The sequence below is a fragment of the Amblyraja radiata genome, chromosome 6 (assembly GCF_010909765.2).
Source record: "Amblyraja radiata isolate CabotCenter1 chromosome 6, sAmbRad1.1.pri, whole genome shotgun sequence".
In the NCBI taxonomy this organism is placed as follows: domain Eukaryota; kingdom Metazoa; phylum Chordata; class Chondrichthyes; order Rajiformes; family Rajidae; genus Amblyraja; species Amblyraja radiata.
Window position 1 is genome coordinate 5,401,732 of NC_045961.1, and position 25,190 is coordinate 5,426,921.

Below are 25,190 nucleotides of genomic sequence, written 5' to 3' on the forward strand. Positions count from 1 at the left end.
AACTCAGAAGTTGAGAGGCAATTGTTGAGGTTTCGCATAGTGCTGGAGGAACTCTGCAGGTCAAGTGGAGGGAGGAGACAGGCAACATTTCAGGTCGGGACTTCTTCTGACCGATAGGAGGGAAAAAACTGGAAAAGAGGGGTGGGGGCAGGGCAAAACAAGTGACAGGTGGACACAGGTGAAGGGGGTGATTGGCAGATGGGTTGGACTAAGTGACAGAGGATGGAGATGAAAAGGAGACAAAAAGGGTGTCAGGGAAGGAGAGGTCAGATGAGAAGAGAAGAAGAGGAGTGAAATGTAACCCTGGGGGGGAAGGATATGGAAGGAAGGGGGATAGAAGAGAGGGGAGCGTGGGGGAAATGAAAGAAAATGAGGGTTGAAGGGGATTGCAAATGAGTGTACAGAGAATGGACCAGGGAGGGTGGGAGATAGTGAAATAGGTGGGGGTGGGGTGCATAGGGAAGACAGAGGGAGTAGGGGGTTATTCTTTGAAATTGGAGTAGTCAATGTTCACCTTTGGGTTGCAAGTTACCTCTCTGGGAAAAAAAGAATGGGTTAAGGGCCTGTCCCACTTAGGCTATATTTAGGCAACTGTCATGGTCGTAGCAGGTCGCCGAAAAACCGGCGACTGGAGCCCCCTTCGACATAAAATTTGAAATAGAATCATTACTTTAACAAAAAAAAAAGTCAGCCCCGGCAACAACTTACATCAGCTGGCGACAGCCTTCGTTAACCTGGCGACAAGCTGCGTTAACCTGGCGACAACCTGCGTTAACCTGGCGACAGCCTGCGTTAACCTGGCGACAGCCTTCGTTAACCTGGCGACAGCCTGCGTTCACCTTTAAGAAAGAACTGCAGATGCTGGAAAAATCGAAGGTAGACAAAAATGGTGGAGAAACTCAGCAGGTGAGGCAGCATCTATGGAGCGAAGGAATGGGTGACGTTTCGGCTCGAGGCGCTTCGTCAGACGAGTCTGAAGATGCTGCCTCACCCGCTGAATTTCTCCAGCATTTTTGTCTACCTACCTTAACCTGGCGTCAACTACGACAACACCTACGTCAGGAGAAGTCAAGCTACGCTCATTGGCGTCAAACCCACTGTCGCCGACTGACTCCGAAAAAATTTCAACGTTGAAAATCCAGCGGCGACCAGAAAGACGCTACGACTCTTTGGGCGACTGAGGAGAGAGACTACGAACAATCATACAGGCGACAGCCTAGTTGCCTGTAGTCGCCTAAAAAAATGCCTATGGGATAGGCCTCTCAGGAGAAAAAGAATGGGTAACATTTTGGGTCGGATCCCTTCTTCAGACTCTTTAGTCTGACGAAGGCATCTGACCTGAAACGTCACCGATTCTTTTTCTCCAGAGATGCTGCCTGACCCACTGATATACTCCATTATACTCCAAGCCGCTGAGAAGGATCTCCCGATGCCGGAGCACCATCGCCCGGCGAGAAGGGCCGAAACATCGGGCCCCATAGCGGCGACTGCGGAGGCCTCAATAGGCCTGACTATGGGTGGACAAGGTGATGGAGACTAGACTAGTGGGAACCATTGTGGGGGGATGTTTTTATGTTTTATGTTTTTTAATTTTATTTTAATTTTATTATTTATTTCGAACAGAATAAAAGAATAAAAAGCAAGGGTGAAACAACATACAAAAAACAAAACAAAAATATTTATAATGTGATGTTGTATTCTTATTAATGTGCTGCAATGGCAACTTGAATTTCACTACACCAATTGGTGTATGTGACAATAAATAAACCTTTCAACCTTTATTTTGTATCCATCTTCGATATAAACCAGCATCTGCCAGCATCAGTTCCTTCCTACACACCAAGTTTGGCCAACCTCTTCTAACAGCAAATCCCTCTAAACCCAGGCAGCATTCTGGTAACCTCTTCTGCACCCTCCCCAAATCGTCCATATCCTTCCTGTAATGGAGCAACCAGAACTGCACACAATCCTCCAAATAAGGTCATAATTGATAGGAGCAGAATTAGGCCCATTCGGCTCATCAAGTCTACTCCACCTTCGATCATGGCTGATCTATCTCTCCCTCCTAACCCCATTCTCCTGCCGTCTCTCCATAACCTCTGACACCCGATGCGGACTAATCAAACCCCTCGCGGCAAGTAAAACAATTGCTTACTTGCCCACTGTAAATTTAAACGTGAAAGACTTTCAAAAAGTGAACGTGGTTCTGACCTTTGCCCTCTGCCTCCTGTATGTCTTCGTGAATTGCTTCATCGATTGCGTCATCAAATTCGTCGAACCTGCAGAAGAAAGGCTCGCACTGAAGCTTACCGTCTGAACTGATCATAAATCCACAGCTCGACCCAGCGACGTCTCAGGTTATGAGAGCAAAGGGCGACAAGGTGACACAGCGGTAGAGTTGCTGCCTTACAACCATCGCAGCGCCGGGGACCCGGGTTCGATCCCGACCACGGGTGCTGTCTGTACAGAGTTTGTACGTTCTCCCTGTGACCGCGTGGATTTTCTCCGGGTGCTCCAGTTTCCGCCCCCCCCCCCACCCCCCACACTCCAAAGACGTACAGGCCTGAGGATTCATAGCCTTGGAATAATTATAAATTATCCCCAGTAAGTGTAGGATACTGTTGGCGTACAGGGATCGTTGGTCGGTGCGGACTAGGTGGGCCAAGGGGCCATTTATGCTTGTTAGTTACTGTTAGTATATTATAGCCGTGTCCAGATATTTCTAGCTGTATCTTTTTTGTAAGCTTATGGGTGGGATTTGATATATAGAAGTGTGTGTGTCTACATCTGAGGAAGCTAGCGTAGCCACAGAGAGTGGGCAGTCAGTTTGGCCTCGAGGGATGGAAGAGACAATAGTTTTTACCCCACGACACCACGACACGGATGAAAGTTAGTAAGAACAAAAAGCTACAATTTGTATTGGAATAAGAAATACTTCATACGAATCACTTCTTTGTTTGTGCTACTTTAATAGAGGACCAATTTGGTATTTTGTTGGTTCACATGCTTGATCAATGGTGTTTTATCATTAATGTTTTATTATTATTAATGTTTTCTGAGTCATCCGTAACTGTCACTGTATGTCATGTTGTTCCTTGTGGGCGGAGCACCAAGGCAAATTCCTTGTATGTGAATACTTGGCAAATAAACTTACTTACTAATGCCCCTGTCCCACTTAGGAAACCTGAACGGAAACCTCTGGAGACCTCCAAGGTTTCCGTGCGGTTCCCGGAGGTTTTTGTCAGTCTCCCTACCTGCTTCCACTACCTGCAACCACCGGCAACCGCCTGCAACCTCCAGGAACCGCACGGAAACCTTGGGTGGGGCGTAAAGTCTCCAGAGGTTTCCGTTCAGGTTTCCTAAGTGGGACAGGGGCATTACTTAATCAAGAAATAATGACTGGAAGATTGTTTTTTAACTATCTGCGAGTGCGTAAGCTATATCTCTTTTACATCTCCGAGTAGCAATGGCAATCAAAAGTTGGACATTGGAAAGTTAAGAAATTGCCGTTACGGGCCAGTTTCCGCGCTGTATCTCTAAAACTGAACAGTAATTGTCTTATGCTGAGTATTTAATGTGCCCATTCAGAGGGGAGGCAGTCCATGAAATTGACCAGTGTAATGGGGAAACAAATTGCATGTCGGATCGAAGGCAGAGATCTGTCTGCCGCAGCTCCGCAGTGCTTTTGCACAGCTAAACATCCCCAGTGTACCCAGTGTGTCAAAGCAGCCCCCTCCCAAGTTAATTATCCAAATCTTTGCATTGATTTAGACTTTTGGACTTTAGAGATGAATCACGGAAACGGGCCCTTCGGCCCACCGAGTCCGCGCCGACCAGCGATCACCCCGTACGCTAACAGTATCCTACATACTACAGAATAGTGAACGGCTTAAGAGTGGATGTGGAGAGGATGATTCCTCTAGTGAGAGTGTCTCGGACTAGTCATACATAACATCTCAGAATTAAAGAACGTTATTTTAGGAAGGAGATGAGGAGCAATTTCTTTAGTCAGCGGGTGTTGAATCTGTGGAATTCTTTGCCACAGTCTGCTGTGGAGGCCAAGTCAGTGGATATTTTTAAAGCAGAGACAGATACGATACGATATGATGGAACTATTTATCTGAGGAGGGAAATGGTCTTCCATTGCAGAGATAGATAGATTCCTGATCAGTACGGGTAATGGAGAGAAGGCAGGAGAATGGGGTTAGGATTGAGAGATAGATCAGCCATGATTGAATGGCGGAGTAGACTCGATGGGCCGAATGGCCTAATTCTACTCCTATTCCTTATGGCCTTATGACACGAGGAACAATTTTCAACTGAAGCCAATTAACTTACAAATCTGCACGTCTTTAGAGTGTGGGAGCGCCCGGGTGAACGGGCAAACTCCGTAGAGACAGCATACAAGGCCAGGATCAAACCCGGGTCACTGCGTCTACCCGCTGCGCCACTGCGTCGCCCTTAATGGACCCGAATTCGGGACAGAGTCTGAGATCACTCAATTTTGTGGTACAGATTGGATTTACTAGCAAAGATCCTATAGCGAGCAAAATAGATCACTCGACAAAAAAGATGTAGTACGGTCATGGGCAGATTCATGGGTCATTTTCGGCCCCATATCCGTAACCGGCTTCCGTCTCCGCCTCCGCGCCAAAGATCCCGCCAGAGCGGAGCAAAGATAACTAGTGCGGAGACGGAAGCCGGTTACAGTAACATCCTCGTAAAAATAAAAGTTATTTGGTAAAAATATTCTCCTCATTTTCAGAATTTTAATTTATTAACACAAACTGTTCCCCCGCAACGTTGATTACACTGCGAGTCGGGATACGGAAATGGATGGAAAAAAAGGCCCACGTTCCGCTCCGTTGCGTACTACACGTCAGCCCATTGCATTTAGCAGGAGTGGTCTACCTTGTCCGCTATAGGATCTTTGGTTACTAGGTGGGAAGTACCTGGAGTTATCAGGTGGGAAATACCTGGAGTTATCAGGTGGGAATTACCTTGGCTGCCATCAGCTCCTTCAAGCACCGATGATGATGATGATGATTCTTTATTGATATGACATATGATGATACACTCTGCGGTAAATGACGTTTGCACAAGCATTGAAAACCGTACCTATAATTAATGGATCTCCGTGTTCGTCCTGATCGCCTGTCCAAGGATTTCAGGTCTTTTATTTCCGGTTCTTCTGGTACTAAGTCCTGAGAGATGTAAAAAAATAAATAAAACATCTTGCAGGAATGCGTTTTTATGTTGGTCACGCACATCCATTACAGCGTTCACACGGGATTCATGGCCCTTTCCAGCTGCGTACGGCAGCATCCTCCGCGACTGGAAGAACGAAAACTAGAGGACTTTCTATAGAGCATTCCCTCTGTCCCTTCAACTCCCCAATCAATTTCTTCTCCAACCCCCTCAACACCCACTCCCATCCTGACACGATCCCCCTCCCCCTTCCTCACTTTACCAAAAAAAAAAATGCTGGAGTAACTCAGTGGGTCGGGAGAACATGATGGATAGGTGACGTTTCCGGTCGGGAGCCTTCTTTAGACCCGACCCGACCCATCGCTTTTCCATTTTCGCCAAGGATGCTGCCTGACCTGCTAAGTTACTCCAGCATTTTGTGCCTGTCTTTGGTAGAAACCAGCTCATGCAGTTCATTTTTATTACATCCCTTCCTCTCTTAGTCAGACTGTGCTGTAAACATCAGCAAGCTAATAAACATTTCAGACAAGCCTGAACTTGTCCAGACATCTTTTTATTCGCCTACACATACAGCATGGGGAAAAGGCCCTTTGGCCCATCGCCGTGCCAGCCCTCAACCACACATTTACACTAACCCCAAATTTATAGGCCTAAATGTGGAGAGTGTAGATGGAGCACCTTGGCAAGTCGGGCCGAAGAGCCTGTTTCTGTGCTGTATTCATTTTCCTCTGGGAGCTACTAATCTTTTTTTTTTAATGAATTATGTAGCTATATAATCATCTACTAACCATTTTGGATGAACTCAGAAAATACACAGCGTGTCACTAAGAAAATGTCCTTGTTCCTGTTAACTGTTAAAGTTTAAGTCAAAATTAAATCCCTCTCCTTCATCTGACCATTTGCGCACTGTCAGTAGTAAAGGGCCTGTCCCACTGGCGACATTCTCGCGGCGTGACGTGGGGTGGCGCATGTAGTGACGCGCGGTGTCTCCCTGTCGCCCCTGGATTTTGGAATGTTCAAAATCTTCAGGCGACATCTGGGTGTTTCATCATGTCATGCGCCCTGTCACACGCTGGCGTACGCTGTCCTGCGGGTGACGCTCGGTGACGCGGGTAGACAAAGCGCCGACTTTCAAAACTTTTTATTTAAGAAGGAACTGCAGATGCTGGAAAATCGAAGGTACACAAAAAATGCTGGAGAAACTCAGCGGGTGAGGCAGCATCTATCGAGCGGAAATAGGCGACGTTTCAGGTCGAGACCCTTCTTCAGACCCTTTTATATTATTTGGCTGAAGATAGCCAGGGGCTAAGTCCCATAAAGAATGAGAAGTACAAAAGTACATAAATGATGTTCTTTCTAGTGTGGTGAAAAAATAAAGATCTTTTTGTCTTGTCGAAGTTCACTGGAGTTGATGTAAATTGTAATGTTATTGTCAGATCTGACAATTGTTGTTGAATAACATTTTTGCTTCAGTATGATGGTCTTTGAAATATGCCGTTAAATATATACAGTTACTTTTGTTGAAGTTAAACCTTTCTTATCAAACGAATTGTTGTTTCTCAATATAATGTTATTTTTAAGCCACTGACGTTAAATAAACAATTTATTTCTTAACAAGTTTTTGGTTCTTAGATTTATTGTAGATAAGTTCATTTCCAATGTGATTATCATACTTCAGTGTAACCTTCATGTGTTGTGATGGCAGGTGACGTCAGACACTGGCACTCGCAGTCGCCGAAAAAAATCGCAAAGTGGGACAGGGCCATAATACTTAAACTTTTTTCGTTAACCTTCAGACAATAGACAATAGGTGCAGGAGTAGGCTATTCGGCCCTTTGAGCCAGCACCGCCATTCAATGTGATCATGGCTGATCGTCCACAATCAGTACCCCGTTCCTGCCTTCTTCCCATATCCCCTGACTCCGCTATCTTTAAGACCTCCATCTAGCTCTCTCTTGAAAGCATCCAGAGCTTTAAACTTCAGAATTCAGACACAAAGTTTTAAAATTGAGTTATATTACACTGAAACAGGCTCTTCAGCCCAAGATGTCCCGTCTATGCTTGTCCCACAAGCCAGCGTTTGGCCCATGTTCCTCGAAACCGTTCCTATCCTTATTGAAACATAGAAAAATAGATGCAGGAGTAGGCCATTCGGCCCTTCGAGCCAGCACCACCATTCACTATGATCATGGCTGATCATCCACAATCAGTACCCTGTTCCTGCTTCCTCCCCATATCCCTTGATTCCTTTAGCCCTAAGAGCTAAATCCAATTCTCTCTTGAAAACATCCAGTGAATTGGCCTCCACTGCCTTCTGTGGCAGAGAATTCCACAGATTCACAACTCTCTGGGTGAACATGTTTTTCCTCATCTCAGTCCTAAATGGCCGACCCCTTATTCTTAAACTGTAGCCCCTGGTTCAGGACTCCCCCAACATTGGGAACATTTTTCTTGCATCTAGCCTGTACAATCCTTTAAGAATTTTATATGTTTCTGTAAGATCTCCTCTCATCCTCCTAAATTCCAGAGAATACAAGCCCAGTTGACCCATTCTTTCATAATATGTCAGTCCCACCATCGCAGGAATTAACCTGGTGAACCTAAGCTGCAGTTTCTCAATAGCATTAATGTCCTTCCTCAAATTAGGAGACCAAAATTGCACACAATACTCTAGGTGCTGTCTCACCAAGGCTCTATACAACTGCTGTAAGACCTCTTTGCTCCTAAACTCAAATCCTCTTGCAATGAAGGCCAACATGCCATTAGCTTTCTTCACTGCCTGCTGTACCTACATGCTTACTTTCAGTGACTGATGTACAAGCCCACACAGGTCTCGTTGCACCTCCCCTTTCCCCAATCTGACACGATTCAGATAATAATCTGCCTTCCTGTTCTTGCCACCAGAGTGGCTAACCTCACATTTACCCACATTATAGTGCATCTGCCATGCATCTGACCACATCCAACCTATCCAAGTCACCCTGCAGCCTTGTAGCATCCTCATTGCAGCTCACACTGCCACCCAGCTTTGTGTCATCCGCAAATTTGGAGATGTCACATTTAAGGGCCTGTCCCACGTAGGCAATTTTTTTAGGCGACTACAGGCGACTGCCGAAAAAATGTAAACACGTTGAAAAATTTTCTGTGACAGTGGCGACAATATTTGCTGTCGTAGGTTGTTGTAGGTGCTGTCTTAGGTTGTCGCCAGGTGTCGTAGGTGCCTAAAGAGTCACCTAAGTGGAAAAGGTCCTTCAATTTCCTTGTCTAAATCATTAATATATATTGTAAGGAACTAGGGTCCCAGCACCGAGCCTTGTGGCACCCCCACTAGTCGCTGCATACCTGCCCGGGACTTTTAAATATTGTTACATGTTCCTGATGTTGGGGGAGTCCAGAACCAGGGGCCACAGTTTTAGAATAAGGGGTAAACCATTTAGAACGGAGACGAGGAAACACTTTTTCTCACAGAGAGTTGTGAGTCTGTGGAATTCCCTGCCTCAGAGGGCGGTGGAGACCGGTTCTCGGTAAACTTTCAAGAAAGAGCTGGATAGGGCTCTTAAAGATAGCGGAGTCAGGGAATATGGGGAGGAGGCAGGAACAGGTTACTGATTGTGGATGATCAGCCACGTTCACATTGAATGGCGGTGCTGGCTCGAAGGGCCGAATGGCCTACTCCTGCACCTTCTGTCTATTACTCAAGATTCTAACTCAGAAAGCAAATGCAATAAACACACGCAATATTTTTCCAAGTACAAAGTAATTGATATATTTTGGAAATAATACCAGGTCTTTCCATACTTAAAATATACTTACTTTTGGAGTAATGATATTTTCAACATTAATTCCCACAAACGCCAGCCTCTCTTTCCTGCAATGGAAAGTGCGTCAATTTTAGCATTGTGTCATATTAAAATCCAGTTCTAATCAACATTTTGTAAACCATGTTTTAAAAAAAACTCTGAATCACTGAAGGACAATACCAAGTTTGTAAGGACTTAAAGGAATGGAATGTTTAGCATTTGAAAAGGTCTGCACAATCACTGCAAAAACTGGAAGTATTTTACTCCAAAGCATTAAAGTTACTTTTGTTCAGTTTAGTTTAGAGATACAGCGTGGAAACAGTCCCTAGGACCCAACGTGTCTGCGCCGACCATCGATCACCCCGTACACTAGCACTACCCTTCACGCCAAGGGCAATTTACAGCAGCCGGTTAACCTACAAACCTGCACGATTTTGGAATGTGGGAGAAAGCCGGAGCACGCGGAGAAAACCCACACAAGTCACAGGGAGAACGTACAAACTCCGTACAGACAGCACCCGTGGTCAGGATCGGTCCCGTGACTCCGGTGCTGTGAGGCCGCAACTCTACCACAGTGACTTGTGTGATTATCTGCTCCCAGCACTCTGTGGTGTCACAGTGACTATTTTATTTCCAAATACAAATGGGGTATATAATTGTGTAAGGCTACTGCTTTAACGGCGGTATACGGCTCATCATACCTGTACTATGAACTAATGCTGAGAACTACATTCTGCATTCTGTATCTTCTCCTTAGCTCTTGAGTTTGGCCTGATTGTGAACCTATGTAGTATTATTTGATCTGGTTGGATAGAATGCAAAACAAAGTGTTTCCCTGTACCTCGGTACATGTGTACATAATAAACCAACCCAACTCTCTGAAAACAAGATACAATAGACAATAGGTGCAGGAGTAGGCCATTCGGCCCCTCGAGCCAGCATCGCTATTCAACGTGATCATAGCTGATCATCCACAATCAGTACCCCGTTCCTGCCTTCTCCCCATAACCCCTGACTCCGCTATCTTTGAGAGCCCTATCCAGCTCTTTCTTGAAAGTTTACCAAGAACCGGCCTCCACCGCCCTCGGAGGCGGAGAATTCCACAGTCTCACCACTCTCTGTGAGAAAAAGTGTTTCCTCGTCTCCGTTCTAAACGGCTTGCTCCTTCTTAAACTGTGGCCCCTGGTTCTGGACTCCCCCAACATTGAGAACATGTTTCCTGCCTCAAGCATGTCTAAACCCTTAATAATCTTGTATGTTTACCTGTCTTATATATCTTTACCTGTCTTTAATCTTATATGTTGTCCTGTATACGCTGGAGTTTAGAAGAATGAGGGGAGGGAGGGGGGACCTAATTGAAACATACGGAAGAGTGAAAGGCTTGGATAGAGTGGACGTGAAGAGGATTTATCAATTAGTGGGAGAGTCTAGGACTAGAGATCATAACCTCAGAATTAAAGGACGTTCTTTTAGGCAGGAGATGAGGAGAAATTTCTTTAGTCAGGGGGTGGAATTCTTTGCCACAGAAGGTTGTGGAGGCCAAGTCAGTGGATATTTTTAAGGCAGAGATGGATAGATTCTTGATTGGTACGGGTGTCAGAGGTTATGGGAAGAAGGCAGGAGAGATAGATCAGCCATGATTGAATGGCGGAGTGGACTTGATGGGTTGAATGGCCTAATTCTACTCATCTCACTTGTGTTTAAACCAGCATCTATAGTTCCTTCCGACACCCACACCACGGAAGTTCCAGCTTCAGCACGGGCATTCACAGTAGCACAACCCTCAGAAGATCTCTCAGCTCTCAGGCTGGGAACTATGCCAGGTTAAACCTAGTGCAGGCAGGACAGGCCCCATTCACATGAGTCGGAGACACTGGCTCCCAGGGGAAAGCCAAGTCATTACGTTCACTGCATTTTGTTATTTGTTGGAAATTTTAACAGCGTGTTGTTTTAGCCTTTAAAATTCAGAGACTGTATATTTTTAAACATTTACTTGTTCATACCGTCCTCATCATTAGTAAGGGATAGGGGTACAGGCTGCTGATAAAGAATAAAACAGCTCAGAAATGGTGGTGCAGCGGTAGAGTTGTTGCCTTACAGCGCTTTCAGCGCCGGAGACCCGGGCTCGTTCCTGACTACGGGTGCTGTCTGCACGGAGGTTTGTACGTTCTCCCCGTGACCGCGTGGGTTTTCTCCGAGATCTTCGGTTTCCTCCCACACTCCAAAGACGTACAGGTTTATAGGTTCATTGGTTTGGTATATGTGTGAAATTGTCCCTAGTGTGTGTAGGTTAGTGTGCGGGGATCGCTGGTCAGTGCGTACTCGGTGGGCCAAAGGGCCTGTTTCCACGCTGTATCTCTATAGTGAGCTACACTAAAACCACTGCATCGACATAGTAAACAATTAACATAAAGACACTCCCATTCTCTCTTGGGCTCTAGATCGCAGCTCTGTGCAAGTGACAACACAATTGAGAGAGTGGTAAAGAAGGCCTATGGTATACTTGTCTTCTTAGGTTGGGGCATATGCGTACAAGGCTCAAGTTATGTCACAGTTCTATAACTTTGCGGATCCTGGTTTACACGGAAGATGGACACAAAATGCTGGGAGTAACTCGGCGGGACAGGCAGCATCTCTGGAGAGAAGGAATGGGTGACATTTCATAGAAACATAGAAAATAGGTGCAGGAGTAGGCCATTCGGCCCTTCGAGCCTGCACCGCCATTCAATATGATCATGGCTGATCAACCAACTCAGTATCCTGTACCTGCCTTCTCTCCATACCCCCTGATCCCTTTAGCCACAAGGGCCACATCTAACTCCCTCTTAAATATAGCCAATGAACTTGCCTCAACTACCTTCTGTGGCAGAGAGTTCCAGAGATTCACCACTCTCTATGTGAAAAAAGTTTTTCTCATCTCGGTCCTAAAGGATTTCCCGTTTATCCTTAAACTGTGACCCCTTGTCCTGGACTTCCCCAACATCGGGAATAATCTTCCTGCATCTAGCCTGTCCAACCCCTTAAGAATTTTGTAAGTTTCTACAAGAACCCCCCTCAGTCTACTAAATTCTAGCGAGTACAAGTCGAGTCTATCCAGTCTTTCTTCAGACGAAGGGTCTCGACCCGAAACGTCAGCCATTCCTTCTCTCCAGAGATGCTGCCTGTCCCGCCGAGTTACTTCCAGCATTTTGCGTCTATCTTCTAAAGTACTTTGGTTAGGCTGTATTTTGGTGTGCAGTTCTGGTCGCCCTATTCTAAGAAGGCCGTGGAGACTTAGAAGAGGGAGCCTAAGAGGTTTACCGGAAAGGCCTGTTCCTATTCCATGTAAAAACAAGTTACTGCAGATGTTGGTTCGCACAAAAGGGCACAAAGTTTTCGAGTAATTCAGTGAGTCAGGTAGCATCTCTGGATAACGGGAGACTAAGATCTGAAGAGGGGTCCTGACCCCACACGTCACTATCCATGTTCTCCAGAGATGCTGCCAGACTCCGTGAGTTACTCCAGCACTTTGTGTCCTTTTGTCCCCGTGCCAAACTGTTTATGAACTCCAAATTTCAACTGCAGGCACAAGCTCATCCAGATTCTCGACGACTCCCTCTCTCCCAACTCCAACCACACGGTGGGGCAGCGGTAGAGTTGCTGCCTCACCGCGCCAGAGACTCCTGTTCGACCCCGACTACGTGATGCTGTCTGTACGGAGTTTGCACGTTCTCCCAGGACCTGCGTGGGTTTACTCCAGGATCTCCGGTTTCCTCCCACATTCCAAGGACGTACAGGTTTGTACATTAATTGGCCTGGTATCATTGTACATTGCCCCTAATGGGTGTAGTGTAGCATCAGTGTGGTCAGCAGGGAATCGGTGGGCCGAAGGGCCTGATTCCATGCTGTGTCCCGAAACTAAACCAGAAAATAAACCACTCTTAACTTGACTCTTGACAAACCAAAGAGCCGCAACAGTTGCAAAACCAAAAAGGTAGGAATAAATGAAATAAGGCAAGATTGGAGAACCAGGAACGCCAGGGTAAATTCCAAGCAGACTACGGCAAATTGCCTCACCCGATTTTGAATTGTAACAACAGCATAAGGATTAAGCATTAAGAATAAGGAGTAAGCCATTTAGAACGGAGACGAGGAACTTTTTCTCACAGAGAGTGGCGAGTCTGTGGAATTCTCTGCCTCAGAGGGAAGTGGAGGCAGGTTCTCTGGATGCTTTCAAGAGAGAGCTAGATAGGGCTCTTAAAAATAGCGGAGTCAGGGGATATGGGGAGAAGGCAGGAACGGGGTACTGATTGGGGATGATCAGCCATGATCACATTGAATGGCGTTGCTGGCTCGAAGGGCCGATTGGCCTACTCCTGCACCTATTGTCTATTGTGATAAGTAAAATTGCAAGCACGTCTCAAAAATGCAGGCCGGATTTTATTTTGTTACCTTCTCTCAGCTCTTTCCTTCTTTTTTATCATCATATCTATGTTTTCCAACCGTTCTTCTAGTTTGTCGCACAGAAATTTCTGCAGGCAAAGGAAATGAATGTAAAAAGAAAGTTTTAATTGCAGTCATACATTCAACCCCATTTACAGGTGAATGCCGATTGCTCACCAGCATGCAACAAAAGCCTTTCACTGTACCTCGGCAGATGTGACAATAAACTAAACTCTTTCCATGACTAATATTTGTGGTGACAAGCTCCCAGTGAGCTGTGGCCACACCTTTCTAGCAGGCTAGGTTCTCCACTACTTAGAAGGATGAGGGGGATCTCCTTAGAAGGATGAGGGGGAATCTTATAGAAACATATAAAATTATAAAAGGACTGGACAAGCTAGATGCAGGAAAAATGTTCCCAATGTTGGGCGAGTCCAGAACCAGGGGCCACAGTCTTAGAATAAAGGGGAGGCCATTTAAGAATGAGGTGAGACATTTTTTTTCACCCAGAGTGTTGTGAATTTGTGGAATTCCCTGCCACAGAGGGCAGTGGAGGCCAAATCACTGGATGGATTTAAGAGAGAGTTAGATAGAGCTCTAGGGGCTAGTGGAATCAAGGGATAATGAGTAAGAATGAGGAGTAAGCCATTTAGAACGGAGACGAGGAAACACTTTTTCTCACAGAGAGTTGTGAGTCTGTGGAATTCTCTGCCTCAGAGGGCGGTGGAGGCCGGTTCTCTGGATGCTTTCAAGAGAGACTAGATAGGGCTCTTAAAAATAGCGGAGTCAGGGGATATGGGGAGAAGGCAGGAACGGGGTACTGATTGGGGATGATCACCAATGATCATATTGAATGGCGGTGTTGGCTCGAAGGACCGATTGGCCACCTCCTGCACCTATTGTCTATGTTTCTACTACGCCGTGGAACCGGGAACCCACCTGGAGACATCCGAGCCTCGTCTCCTGCACCACCCCCGTCTCCCACTCCCCCCCCCCACCCCCCCCACCCCCCACCAACTCCTGCTCAACCCTGAAGACTAGGAAGCGGGGAGGAGGGTGAAGGGAGTTGGCGACGGACGCCGGAACAAGGGCCGTCTTCAAAATGGCGGCGGAAGGAGGAGAGGATCAGTGTCGCCGTGGCAACGGGCCTTTAAGGCCAAGAAAAGACTCTGCACTCTTCAGAACTTTAAAACCTTGTGTAGGCGCCAGAAACGTGGCAACTCTGTGTGCGCGGTATCGGTGAAGTCTAGGCAGAACAGTTAAACGAGTACTTTGGTTCTGTCTTCACTAGGGAAGACACAAACAATCTCCCGGAAATACTAGGGGACCGAGGATCTAATGGGAGGGAGGAACTGAAGGGAATCCACATTAGTCAGGAAATGGTGTTAGGTAAACGGTTGGGACTGAAGGCAGATAAATCCACAGGGCCTGATGGTCTGCATCCCAGAGTACTCAAGGAGGTGGCCCTAGAAATCGTGCATGCATTGGTGATCATTTACCAATGTTCTCTCGACTCTGGATCAGTTCCTGTGGACTGGAGGGTAGCCAATGCAACCCCACTTTTTAAGAAAGGAGGGAGAGAGAAAACGGGGAATTATTGACCAGTTAGCCTTACATCGGTAGAGGGGAAGATGCTGGAGTCGATTATTAAAGATGTTATAGCAGCGCATTTGGAAAGCAGTGACGGGATTGGTCCAAGTCAGCATGGATTTATGATGGGGAAATCATGCTTGACTAATCTTCTGTAATTTTTTGAGGATGTAACAAGTAGAATGGATAAGGGAGAGCCAGTGGATGTGGTGTATCTGGACTTTCAAAAAGCTTTTGACAATGTCCCACACAAGAGATTAGTGTGCAAAATTAGAGCACATGGTGGTGGGGGTAGGGTATTGACATGGATAGAGAACTGGTTGGCAGACAGGAAGCAAAGAGTAGGAATTAAAGTGTCCTTTTCAGAATGGCAGGCAGTGACTAGTGGGGTGCCACAAGGCTCCGTGCTGGGATCCCAATTGTTTACAACATATATCAATGATTTAGACGAGGGAATAAAATGTAACATCTCTTTAAGTTTGCGGAGGACACATAGCCGGGTGGCAGTGTGAGCTGCGATGAGGATGCTATGAGGCTGCAGGGTGACTTGGATAGGTTGGGTGTGTGGGTAAATGCATGGCAGATGCACTATAATGTGGATACATGTCAGGTTATCCACTTTGCACAATTTTGGTCTCCTAATTTGAGGAAGACATTATTGCTAAATTCCCGGGATGGCGGGACTGACATATAATGAAAGAATGGATCGACTGGGCTTGTATTCGCTGGAATTTAGGAGGATGAGAGTGGATCTTATAGAAAATATAAAATTCTTAGAGGATTGAACAGGGTAGATGCAGGAAAAATGTTCCCCATGTTGGGGGATTCCAGAACCAGGGGTCACAGTTTAAGAATAAGGGGTAGGCCATTTAGGACCGAGAGGAGGGAAAATGTTTTCACCCAGAGAGTTGTGAATCTGTGGAATTCTCTGTCACAGAAGGCAGTGGAGGCCAATACACTGAATGTTTAGAAACATAGAAACATAGAAATTAGGTGCAGGAGTAGGCCATTCGGCCCTTCGAGCCTGCACCGCCATTCAATATGATCATGGCTGATCATCCAACTCAGTATCCTGTACCTGCCTTCTCTCCATACCCCCTGATCCCTTTAGCCACAAGGGCCACATCTAACTCCCTCTTAAATATAGCCAATGAATTGGCCTCAACTACCTTCTGTGGCAGAGAATTCCAAAGATTCACCACTCTCTGTGTGAAAAATGTTTTTCTCATCTCGGTCCTAAAAGATTTCCCCCTTATCCTTAAACTGTGACCCCTTGTTCTGGAGAGTTAGATATAGCTCAAGGGATATGGGGAAAAAGCTGGAACGGGGTACTGATTTTGGATGATCAGCCATGATCATATTGAATGGCGATGCTGGCTCGAAAGGCCGAATGTCCTACTCCGGCGCCTATTTTCTATGTTTCTATTTCTCCCACATTTTAGTTAGTTAGTTTAGTTTATTGTCACGTGAAAAGCTTTTGTTGCGTGCCAACCAGTCAGCAGAAATACAATACATGATTACAATCGAGCCAATTACAGTGTATAGGTACATGGTATGGGAATAATGTTTATTGCAAGGTAAAGCCAGCAAAGTCCGATCAAGGATAGTCCGAGGGTCACCAAAGAGGTAGATAGTAGTTCAGTAATGCTCTCCGATTGTGGTAGAATGATTCTGTTTGCCTGATAACAGCTGGGAAGAATGTGATATGTTACATTGCTATGGAGTTGCGGCACCTGGTGGCAAGCTAGGGCCACAACGAACCTTCGGCTCTGGACCCCGACATGATCCAGTGTAGCGGGGACTCGCAGGACACCAGCCAAAAACCAAGCGGAACACAAGTTGTGTGAACGAGACGTATTTAAATCTGTTACAGTACTGCTCCCTACTCCTCATTGGCCCACGAGCTTAAATACCCACTCAGGTAAAAACCCTGTGACTAGTGCCTCCCACACCGAGACGCCTCCTTCCAAAGCCGAGGGTTCGCTGTGCCCGTGGCTTGCCACCAGGTGCTGCCACAATGTGTACAGTTTTGGTCTCCTAATTTGAGGAAGGACATCCTTGTGATTGAGGCAGTGCAGAGTAGGTTCACGAGATTGATCCCTGGGATGACGGGACTGTCACATGAGAAAAGATTGAAAAGACTAGGCTTGTATTCACTGGAGTTTAGAAGGATGTGGGGGGTTCTTATAGAAACATATAAAATTATAAAAGGACTGGACAAGCGCGATGCAGGAAAAATGTTCCCAATGTTGGGCGAGTCCAGAACCAGGGGCCACAGTCTTAGAATAAAGACTAAACTCCAGCGAGTACAGGCCTGGATAGAGTGGATGTGGTGAGGATGTGGATGAGGGGTACTGATTGGGGATGATCATCCATGATAACAGTGAATGACGGTGCTGGCTCGAAGGGGAGGTCATTTAAGACTGAGGTGAGCAAAAACTTTTTCACCCAGAGAATTGTGAATTTGTGGAATTCCCTGCCACAGAGGGCAGTGGAGGCCAAGTCACTGGATGGATTTAAGAGAGAGTTAGATGGAGCTCTAGGGGCTAGTGCAGTCAAGGGATATGGGGAGAAGGCAGGCACGGGTTATTGATAGGGGACGATCAGCCATGATCACAGTCTAGTTATTTATTTATTTAATTCTTTATTTCGAGCCGAATAAAAGAATAAAAAGCAAGTGACTTGAGAATTAAGGGACAGAAGTTTAGGGGTAACATGAGGGGGAACTTCTTTACTCAGAGAGTGGTAGCTGTGTGGAATGAGCTTCCAGTGAAGGTGGTGGAGGCAGGTTCGTTTTTATCATTTAAAAATAAATTGGATAGTTATATGGACGGGAAAGGAATGGAGGGTTATGGTCTGAGCGCAGGTATATGGGACTAGGGGAGAATACGTGTTCGGCACGGACTAGAAGGGTCGAGATGGCCTGTTTCCGTGCTGTAATTGTTATATGGTTATATGGTAAGTGTGAAACAGCATACAAAAAACAAAACAAGTATATTTATAAAGTGTCATAAATATATATCTATAAATAAATGAAATCGTATGTGTCCGAAAAGGAGCAGGAAGAAGCCAAAGCTTATTAACTCCCACTCCTTATTCAACTGTTTATAATTATCTTATACAAATTTAGCAGCTATATGTACACCAGCAGCTATATGTACACCAAATTATTTACATTTATACACTAATCAAATATTTACAAAGCCATACAAGAAAGAGAGAAAAATTAAAAATAAAAGAAAAAACCCTCATATACACTATACAGTATCTTAGTCATATATACAACCCATCACCCTATAATTACCCTTCCCAATACAATCAGTATAACAAATATCCCACTAACAATCACCTATCCTCATCGCAATATCCTTTAAAAAAAGTGTTTTTGTACCTTTTTAAACAGAATTATGTTTGTGAACAATGAATGGTGGTGCTGGCTCGAAGGGCCGAATGGCCTCATCCTGCATCTATTTTCTATGTTTCTATGTTTCTAATGGAGAGAATGGATGCTAACGGAGGCCTCACGCAAATTCCAACTCTTGTCCCTCATGCAGTGGCAGATACTTACATGTTGGCAAGGAGGGCAGAACCATTCACCATCTGGGATGGTCATCAGCGGAGGCCGAAGGCATGCTGTATGGTAGCCACTGTCGCAGAAGTCACACAAGAGAATCTTGGAAAAAGAAAGATCACTATTAATCGCTCGAGTCTTCCAACAGCTCGTCCCACACCCACCTGGAGGACAAGGGAAGCCGCCACATGCTAACACCATCACCCGCTTTCCTTCCAAGTCACACACACACCCCGACTCGGTACGCAAGTGTAGACTGCGAGTGTGAGACATCAAGGAAACTGATCCCTATACGATATTATCATATGATGAGCGTTTGAGCCTGTACTCATTGGAGTTTAGAAGGATGAGGGAGGGGGCCTCATTGAAACTTACAGAATAATGAAAGGCTTGGATAGAGTGGATGTGGTGAGGATGTAGATGAGGGGTACTGATTGGGGATGATCAGCCATGACAACAGTGAATGACAGTGCTAGCTCGAAGGGCCGAATGGCCTACTCCTGCACCTATTGTCAATTGTCTATTGATGTTTCCACTAGTGGGGGAGTCTAGGACTAGAGATCACAGCCTCAGAATTAAAGGACGTTCTTTTAGGAAGGAGATGAGGAGAAATTTCTTTAGTCAGAGGGTGGTGAATCTGTGGAATTCTTTGCCACAGACTGTGGAGGTCAAGTCAGTGGATATATTTAAGGCAGAGATAGATAGATTCTTGATTAGTACGGGTGTCAGAGGTTATGGGGAGAAGGCAGGAGAATGGGGTTAGGAGGGAGCGATAGATCAGCCGTAGGTACACAAAATTGCTGGAGAAACTCAGCGGGTGCAGCAGCATCTATGGAGCGAAGGAATCATCTATGGAGCGAAGGATAGATCAGCCGTGATTGAATGGCGGAGTAGACGGGGCGAATGGCCAAATTCTGCTCCTATCACTTATGATCTATATCAATTGGTGAAGATTATTACTTGAAGAAAACTATTTAGCAATCAGTGACGTTTCGGGTCGAGACCCTTCTTCAGACTGATGTGGGTGGGGGGGGCGGGAAGAAGAAAGGAAGAGGCGGAGACAGTGGGCGGTGGGAGAGCTGGGAAGGGGAGGGGAAGGAGGGAGAAAGCAAGGACTACCTGAAATTGGAGAAGTCAATGGGGTGTAAACTACCCAAGCGAAATATGAGGTGCTGCTCCTCCAATTTGCGGTGGGACTCACACTCTCACCCGCCAAGTTTCTCCAGCATTTTTGCCTACCTTCGATTTTTCCAGCATCTGCAGTTCTTTCTTAACCAATACATTCGAGGTAATTTACAGAGGGCAAAGTTACCTACTGACCCGCACTTCTTTGGGTTGTGGGAGGAAACTCACGTGGTCACAGGACGAGCATGGAAACACCCGAGGTCAGGACCGAACCCGGGACCTGGCACTGTGAGGCAGCAATTACACCTGCTGCGTCACCGTGCCACCCTCTGTTTTCCATATTGGAAATATCTTTCTGAAAGCACAATCTTGGAAGAATACAAAGACAAAAATCAGCCGCTTGTTGATAATTGTTGCCTACCAGTTCGGGGTGGTTGGACAAGCCACATTTTTTACAGGGCTCATCATCTTCTGCTGGCTTCCCTTCACCGGCTTCATCTGCTTCCTCGTCATCTTGGTCACTCTCGCTCTCCTCACTCGACTCCTCCTGTCTACGCCTGCCCCTCGATTTGGTCCACCTGGCCCTTCGATTGGCTTTAGCCTTGCGCTGCGCAGAAGTGGGTTTAGGTCTCATTATTGCCACATGTCCCGAGGTAGAGCTTCGCAAGCCATCCACACAGATCACACACCATACACAGATACAATCAAGTTAGCCTCATGGTCAATGGAGAGAATACAGTTCTCAGCTCTGTGATGCATCATTTCGTCAGACGTCCAATGTCCGTAATGGGGTAGACATACGTGCCAACATTTGAAAATTAAAAATGTTACTCTGAGTGCGCGGGTTGACGGAGTGACATTTGGTAGCAACGTTTCCCAATGGCCTGGGGAAACGTTAAGGGGTTAGAATCGCTCTATATCTCGTTCTTTCTTTCTCTTTCTCTCTCTCTCTGTCATTCTCTCTCACTCTCTCTCTCTCTTTCTCTCCCTCCCTCTCTCGCGCGCTCTCTCTCTCCCACTCCCCATCAGCAGCCATCTTCTGCTTCAGTAAAGGAAGCTGGTCGGCGATTGGCCGCCACGCCCCTCGGAGACTGCGCCTGATTGGCCGCCGAGGGACCTCTCTACCCCCCATCCTCTCTCCCCACCTCATCTCTCCCCTCTACTCTGTCTCCCCCCCTTCTTCCTTCCGCCACCCCCTCTCCCCTTCTCCAACCCCCTCTCCTCCACCTCCCTCCCTCCCCCCCTCCTCTCTACTCTCCCACCCCCCTCCCCTCCCCCCTCTACTCCCTTGGATTAATACTAAATCTTCCTTAAACGTATGTCCTCTGGTTCTCAGTTCCCCTACTCTAGGCAAGAGACTGTGCGTCTACCCGATCTATTCCTCTCATGATTTTGTACACCTCTGCAAGATAACCTCTCATCCTCCTGCCCTCCAAGGAATAGAGTCCCAGCCTGCTCAACCTCTCCCTGTAACTCAGGCGCTCGAGTCCTGGCAACATCCTTGTAAATTTTCTTGGCGCCCTTCCCAATTTGACAACGGCTTTCCTAAAACATGGTGCCCAAAACTGAACACAATACACTAAAATCTATTAGTTTATCCAAAGTCTGGATCTATACCTGGGAGTCCACATCTCTGAGGATATGACATGGACATCACACGCTGCAGCACTCGTGAGTGAGGCCTTTACCACCTCAGGCAATGGAGGAAATTCAGACTGCTTCTACTCAGCGGCTGTGGAAAGCATCTTGTCCGGAAATATCACGATTTGGTTTGGGAACTGCTCTGCCCAGGACAAGAAGGCTCTGCAGAGAGTAGTGCGTCCGGCCGAACGCACTATGGGAACTTCACTCGCCCCCCTGCAGGAACTATACATCAGAAGGTGTGACTCCAGAGCCAATAAGATCATGGGAGACCCCCTTCCACCCCTGCAACGGACTGTTCCAGCTGCTACGGTCAGGCAAACGTCTCCATTGCCATGCTGTGAGAACAGAAAGGTTGAGAAGGAGTTTCTTCCCAGAGGCCATTCGGACTGTAAACTCCTATCTCACAACAGGGACTGACTTTACTGGACCATTTTACTGTTGTGTGGTGTCTGTTTAAAATTGCAGTTTTTTTCCTTTTTTTCCCTCCCTCCCACAAATATGTAATATGTGAATCTGATCCATTCTGTTTTGTAGTTTGTTTGTTTTTTGCACAATTCGCGAGCATTGCCACTTTTCATTCCGCTGCACATCTCGTATGTGTATGTGACGAATAAACTTGACTTGACTATTAGATTTGAGTTTTAAAAAATACACCCAAAGTCGTTTGGATTTTGGAAACTATGCCACGTACCTTGGTTCCTCTTGACAGAGAGGAATCTTTCTCCACTTTGCCCTGGCTCTCATCTTTACTTGGACTCTGGGCTGCCGACGCATCTTCCTTCTTGCTCGCTCTCTTCTCTTGATTCTCAGTCACTTTAATGGTGGGCTTGGATATTCTCAGCGACCTTCTTAAGCATCTGACTTCACTCTGCTCCTCCTCCATTTGCTCCACCTTCTCCGGCGCGTCTTCTGCCGGGCCCTTCTCTGCCAGACTCTGCGGTTTCAAGGACGTTCTCGTCTTCCTCAAGGGAACCTTGTCGCCACACCCCTCCTCCACACCTTTGGGGCAATCCGCCCGTTTCTTATCTGGTAACGTCTTGTCGGACAGGTTGGTGTCGATGGAGCACTTTGAAGAATCCTCATCCTCGCACTTGGACCTGGTTTGGTCGGCGGACTTCCTGAGTTCCAGGAGGCCGGGCTCTGCACCCTTCTCCTTCGCCACGCAGTTCTGGCTGACCTTGATTTTTATCACGCTTGCGTGATTCTCCCTGGCGGCGCTGGCCGCCGACGCGTCGCCCTTTGCGCCGGGCCCGTCAATCCCATTTTCCTCCTCCTTCTTTGCCGGGCGCGTGGCTTCAGGCCCTTGTCCGTTCTTGGGTTCTTCGGTCTTCGAGGGAGCGGAAGCTCCGGCTTTATCCTCCCCGGCTCTGTGCCGGTTCGCCGGGGGGACCTCGCCGTTCACCAGCTGCTTGCCATCCTCCTCCGCCGCCGGCGGCCTCCCGGCCTCGACCGCCACTCTCAAACCTTCCCTCAGCAGCTCGTTGACGGGGGTGACGGGGGCGACGGGCTTGCCCACGGGGCCTTTAACCCCGCTGTCATAGTCCTTGGCCAGCTTGATCTCCCTCTTCTTCACAGGGAGCTTGGCCTGCTTCACGTTCCTCAGCGCCCTCTCCAGCTCTTCCGACGACTTCTCTTTGATGCCGTCGATCGGCTCCACCTTGATGCTGATCTCCAGCTTTTCGCACTCCACGCCCGTCAGCCGAGCCGAGCACGCCTTCCCGTCCCCCGAGCTTCTCCGATTCACCACCTCGCCTCGGCTGGCTCTGCCCTCCTCGCCACTCGCCACTCGCTCAAGGTTGCCGTCTTTGGTTAGTTTAGCAACGGCAGCTTTCTCACTGTTCTTCTCCAGTGCAGGCTCTACCTTAACTGGCAGCTCTGTCTTTACCCCCCCTCCGACCAGCTGCTTGATGACCGAATGTGCTTTCTTGTTGTCTTCTTCTGGAGAGGTAGATGCCACAGGCAATGCCGGCTTTGATTCTACGACTGTTTCTAGTTTATTTTGCTGCTTTCCCAGCCCCCCGTCTATTTTCATTTCTTCTGTTCAAAAAAAATAAAATTATGCACCAATGTTAATCTGAGACCAAAACTTTCAGCTGTCAGAATGATTGTTTCTCAACAATATCTCAATTTAAGGTGGCACAGTGGTGCAGCTAGAAAAACTGCTGCCTCATAATGCCAGAGACAGGGTACAATACTGACCTTGGGTGCTGTGTCTGTGTGGAGTTTGCACGTTATCCCTGTAGGCGCGCGGGTTTCCTCCAGATGCTCCGGTAGGCAGGTCAATTAGCCTTTGTAAAATAAATTGCCCCTAGTGTGGTGTGGACTCAGTGGACTGAAGGTCCTGTTATCCATTTTTGCAATCACTCCCTACACACCAAGGGCAACTCACAGAGAGAACGTGCAAACTCCACAGACAGCACCCGTGGGGTCAGGTTTGACGCCGGGTCTTTGGCGCTGTGCGGCAGCGGCTCCACCAGCTGCGCCCTTCCACCTATAACAATATCAGCTCCAAGAGCAACCACAAATGGTCACTAGATGTCAGCACCAGCGGCGCAGGGAATAGATACCTCGCCCGTGCTCTTCAAGCTCCTTCTTGCAATCTTCATCTTCTGGTGCAGGGCTGGTGCGAATGGACACTTCTTCCTGGATGAGTTTGGTCAGTAACGCTGGATCTATCTGGCCCTTCAGCAGCTGCAAGGTTTCAGCCAATTCATTGCGGTCCCTGAGAGACACAGAGGGAGGAGAGAGAGGGGGAGAAAGAGGGAGAGAGAGGGAGGGAAAAAGGGGGAGAGAACGAGGGAGGGAGAGGGAAAGAGAGGGAGAGAGAGAAGGAGCGAGAGAGAGAGAAGGAGAGAGAGGAGAGGGAGGAGAGCGAGAGAGAGGGAGAGAGGTGGGAGGGATGGTAGAGAGAGGGTTGGGGAGAGATTGTTCTTTTGGGGCCGGAGGGTGAGAGATTGGGGAGAGGGGGTCTTTACTCTAGAGAGATCCGCCTTTCGACCTCGTGTTCGCTTTTCGGAGAGAGGACGAGAGAGAACGTTTCATGGGTGAATGCCATGATAGACACAAAAAGCTGGTGTAACTCAGCGGGTGAGGCAGCATCTCTGGAGAAAGGGAATAGGTGACGATTTGGGTCGAGCCCCTTCTTCAGGCTGAATCAGTCCCCCTGACTCTCAGTCTCAAGAATGGTCGTCGACCAGAAACATCACCTATTCCTTTTCTCCTGAGATGCTGCCTGACCCGCTGCGTTACACCAGCTCTTTGTGTCTATCTTTGGTCTAAACCAGCATCTGCAGTTCCTTCCTATGGAGTGAACGTGTTTCACGGATTTAGCCATCTGGTAGTCATTTAGATATGTTCCATGAGGTGAGGGGAGGTAAGATCTGCTACCAAACCTACTCTGAGTCTTTTCATTTTCCCACCTGGGATGTGTACATGCAAGTCCCATCACAGTGGGGCTGCTCTCTAATCAATACACATCCAACTCAATCAATTTGGATGTGGATGTGGAGAGGATGGTTCCACTAGTGGGAGAGTCTTGGACCAGAGGGCCCAGCCTCAGAATAAAAGGACGTGCCTTTAGAAAGGAGATGACGAGAGATTTCTTTAGTCAGATGGTGGTGCAGGCTGTGCCAATGGATATTTTTTAAGGCAGATATTGAGAGATTCTTCATTAGTGTGGGAGTCAGGGGTTTTTTAGGGAGAAGGTTGGAGAATGGAGTTTAGATGGAAAGATAGATCAGCCATGATTGAATGGCGGAGTAAAATCTCGCTGTACCAATGGTACAGTGACAATAAATGTAACCTTGAACTTGAAAAGAATTTGATGGGCC

At 47.2% G+C, this 25,190-nt stretch overlaps 1 protein-coding gene across 1 annotated transcript in view; it reads right to left on the minus strand.

Annotated features, from left to right (window-relative positions):
* Nucleotides 1–2,155: 2,155 nt before the first annotated feature.
* The window catches only part of rsf1 (remodeling and spacing factor 1), a 73,292-nt gene continuing 50,257 nt past the window's right edge, over nucleotides 2,156–25,190 (minus strand). The window contains exons 5-12 of the mRNA XM_033022147.1: nucleotides 23,928–24,082; nucleotides 22,052–23,397; nucleotides 20,138–20,323; nucleotides 18,589–18,693; nucleotides 13,440–13,519; nucleotides 9,022–9,076; nucleotides 5,119–5,204; nucleotides 2,156–2,279 (exon numbers count right to left, since the gene is read on the minus strand). Of these exons, the coding sequence (XP_032878038.1) occupies nucleotides 2,171–2,279; nucleotides 5,119–5,204; nucleotides 9,022–9,076; nucleotides 13,440–13,519; nucleotides 18,589–18,693; nucleotides 20,138–20,323; nucleotides 22,052–23,397; nucleotides 23,928–24,082 (2,122 nt within the window). The 3' untranslated portion in view covers nucleotides 2,156–2,170. The remainder of the gene's footprint in view (nucleotides 2,280–5,118; nucleotides 5,205–9,021; nucleotides 9,077–13,439; nucleotides 13,520–18,588; nucleotides 18,694–20,137; nucleotides 20,324–22,051; nucleotides 23,398–23,927; nucleotides 24,083–25,190) is intronic.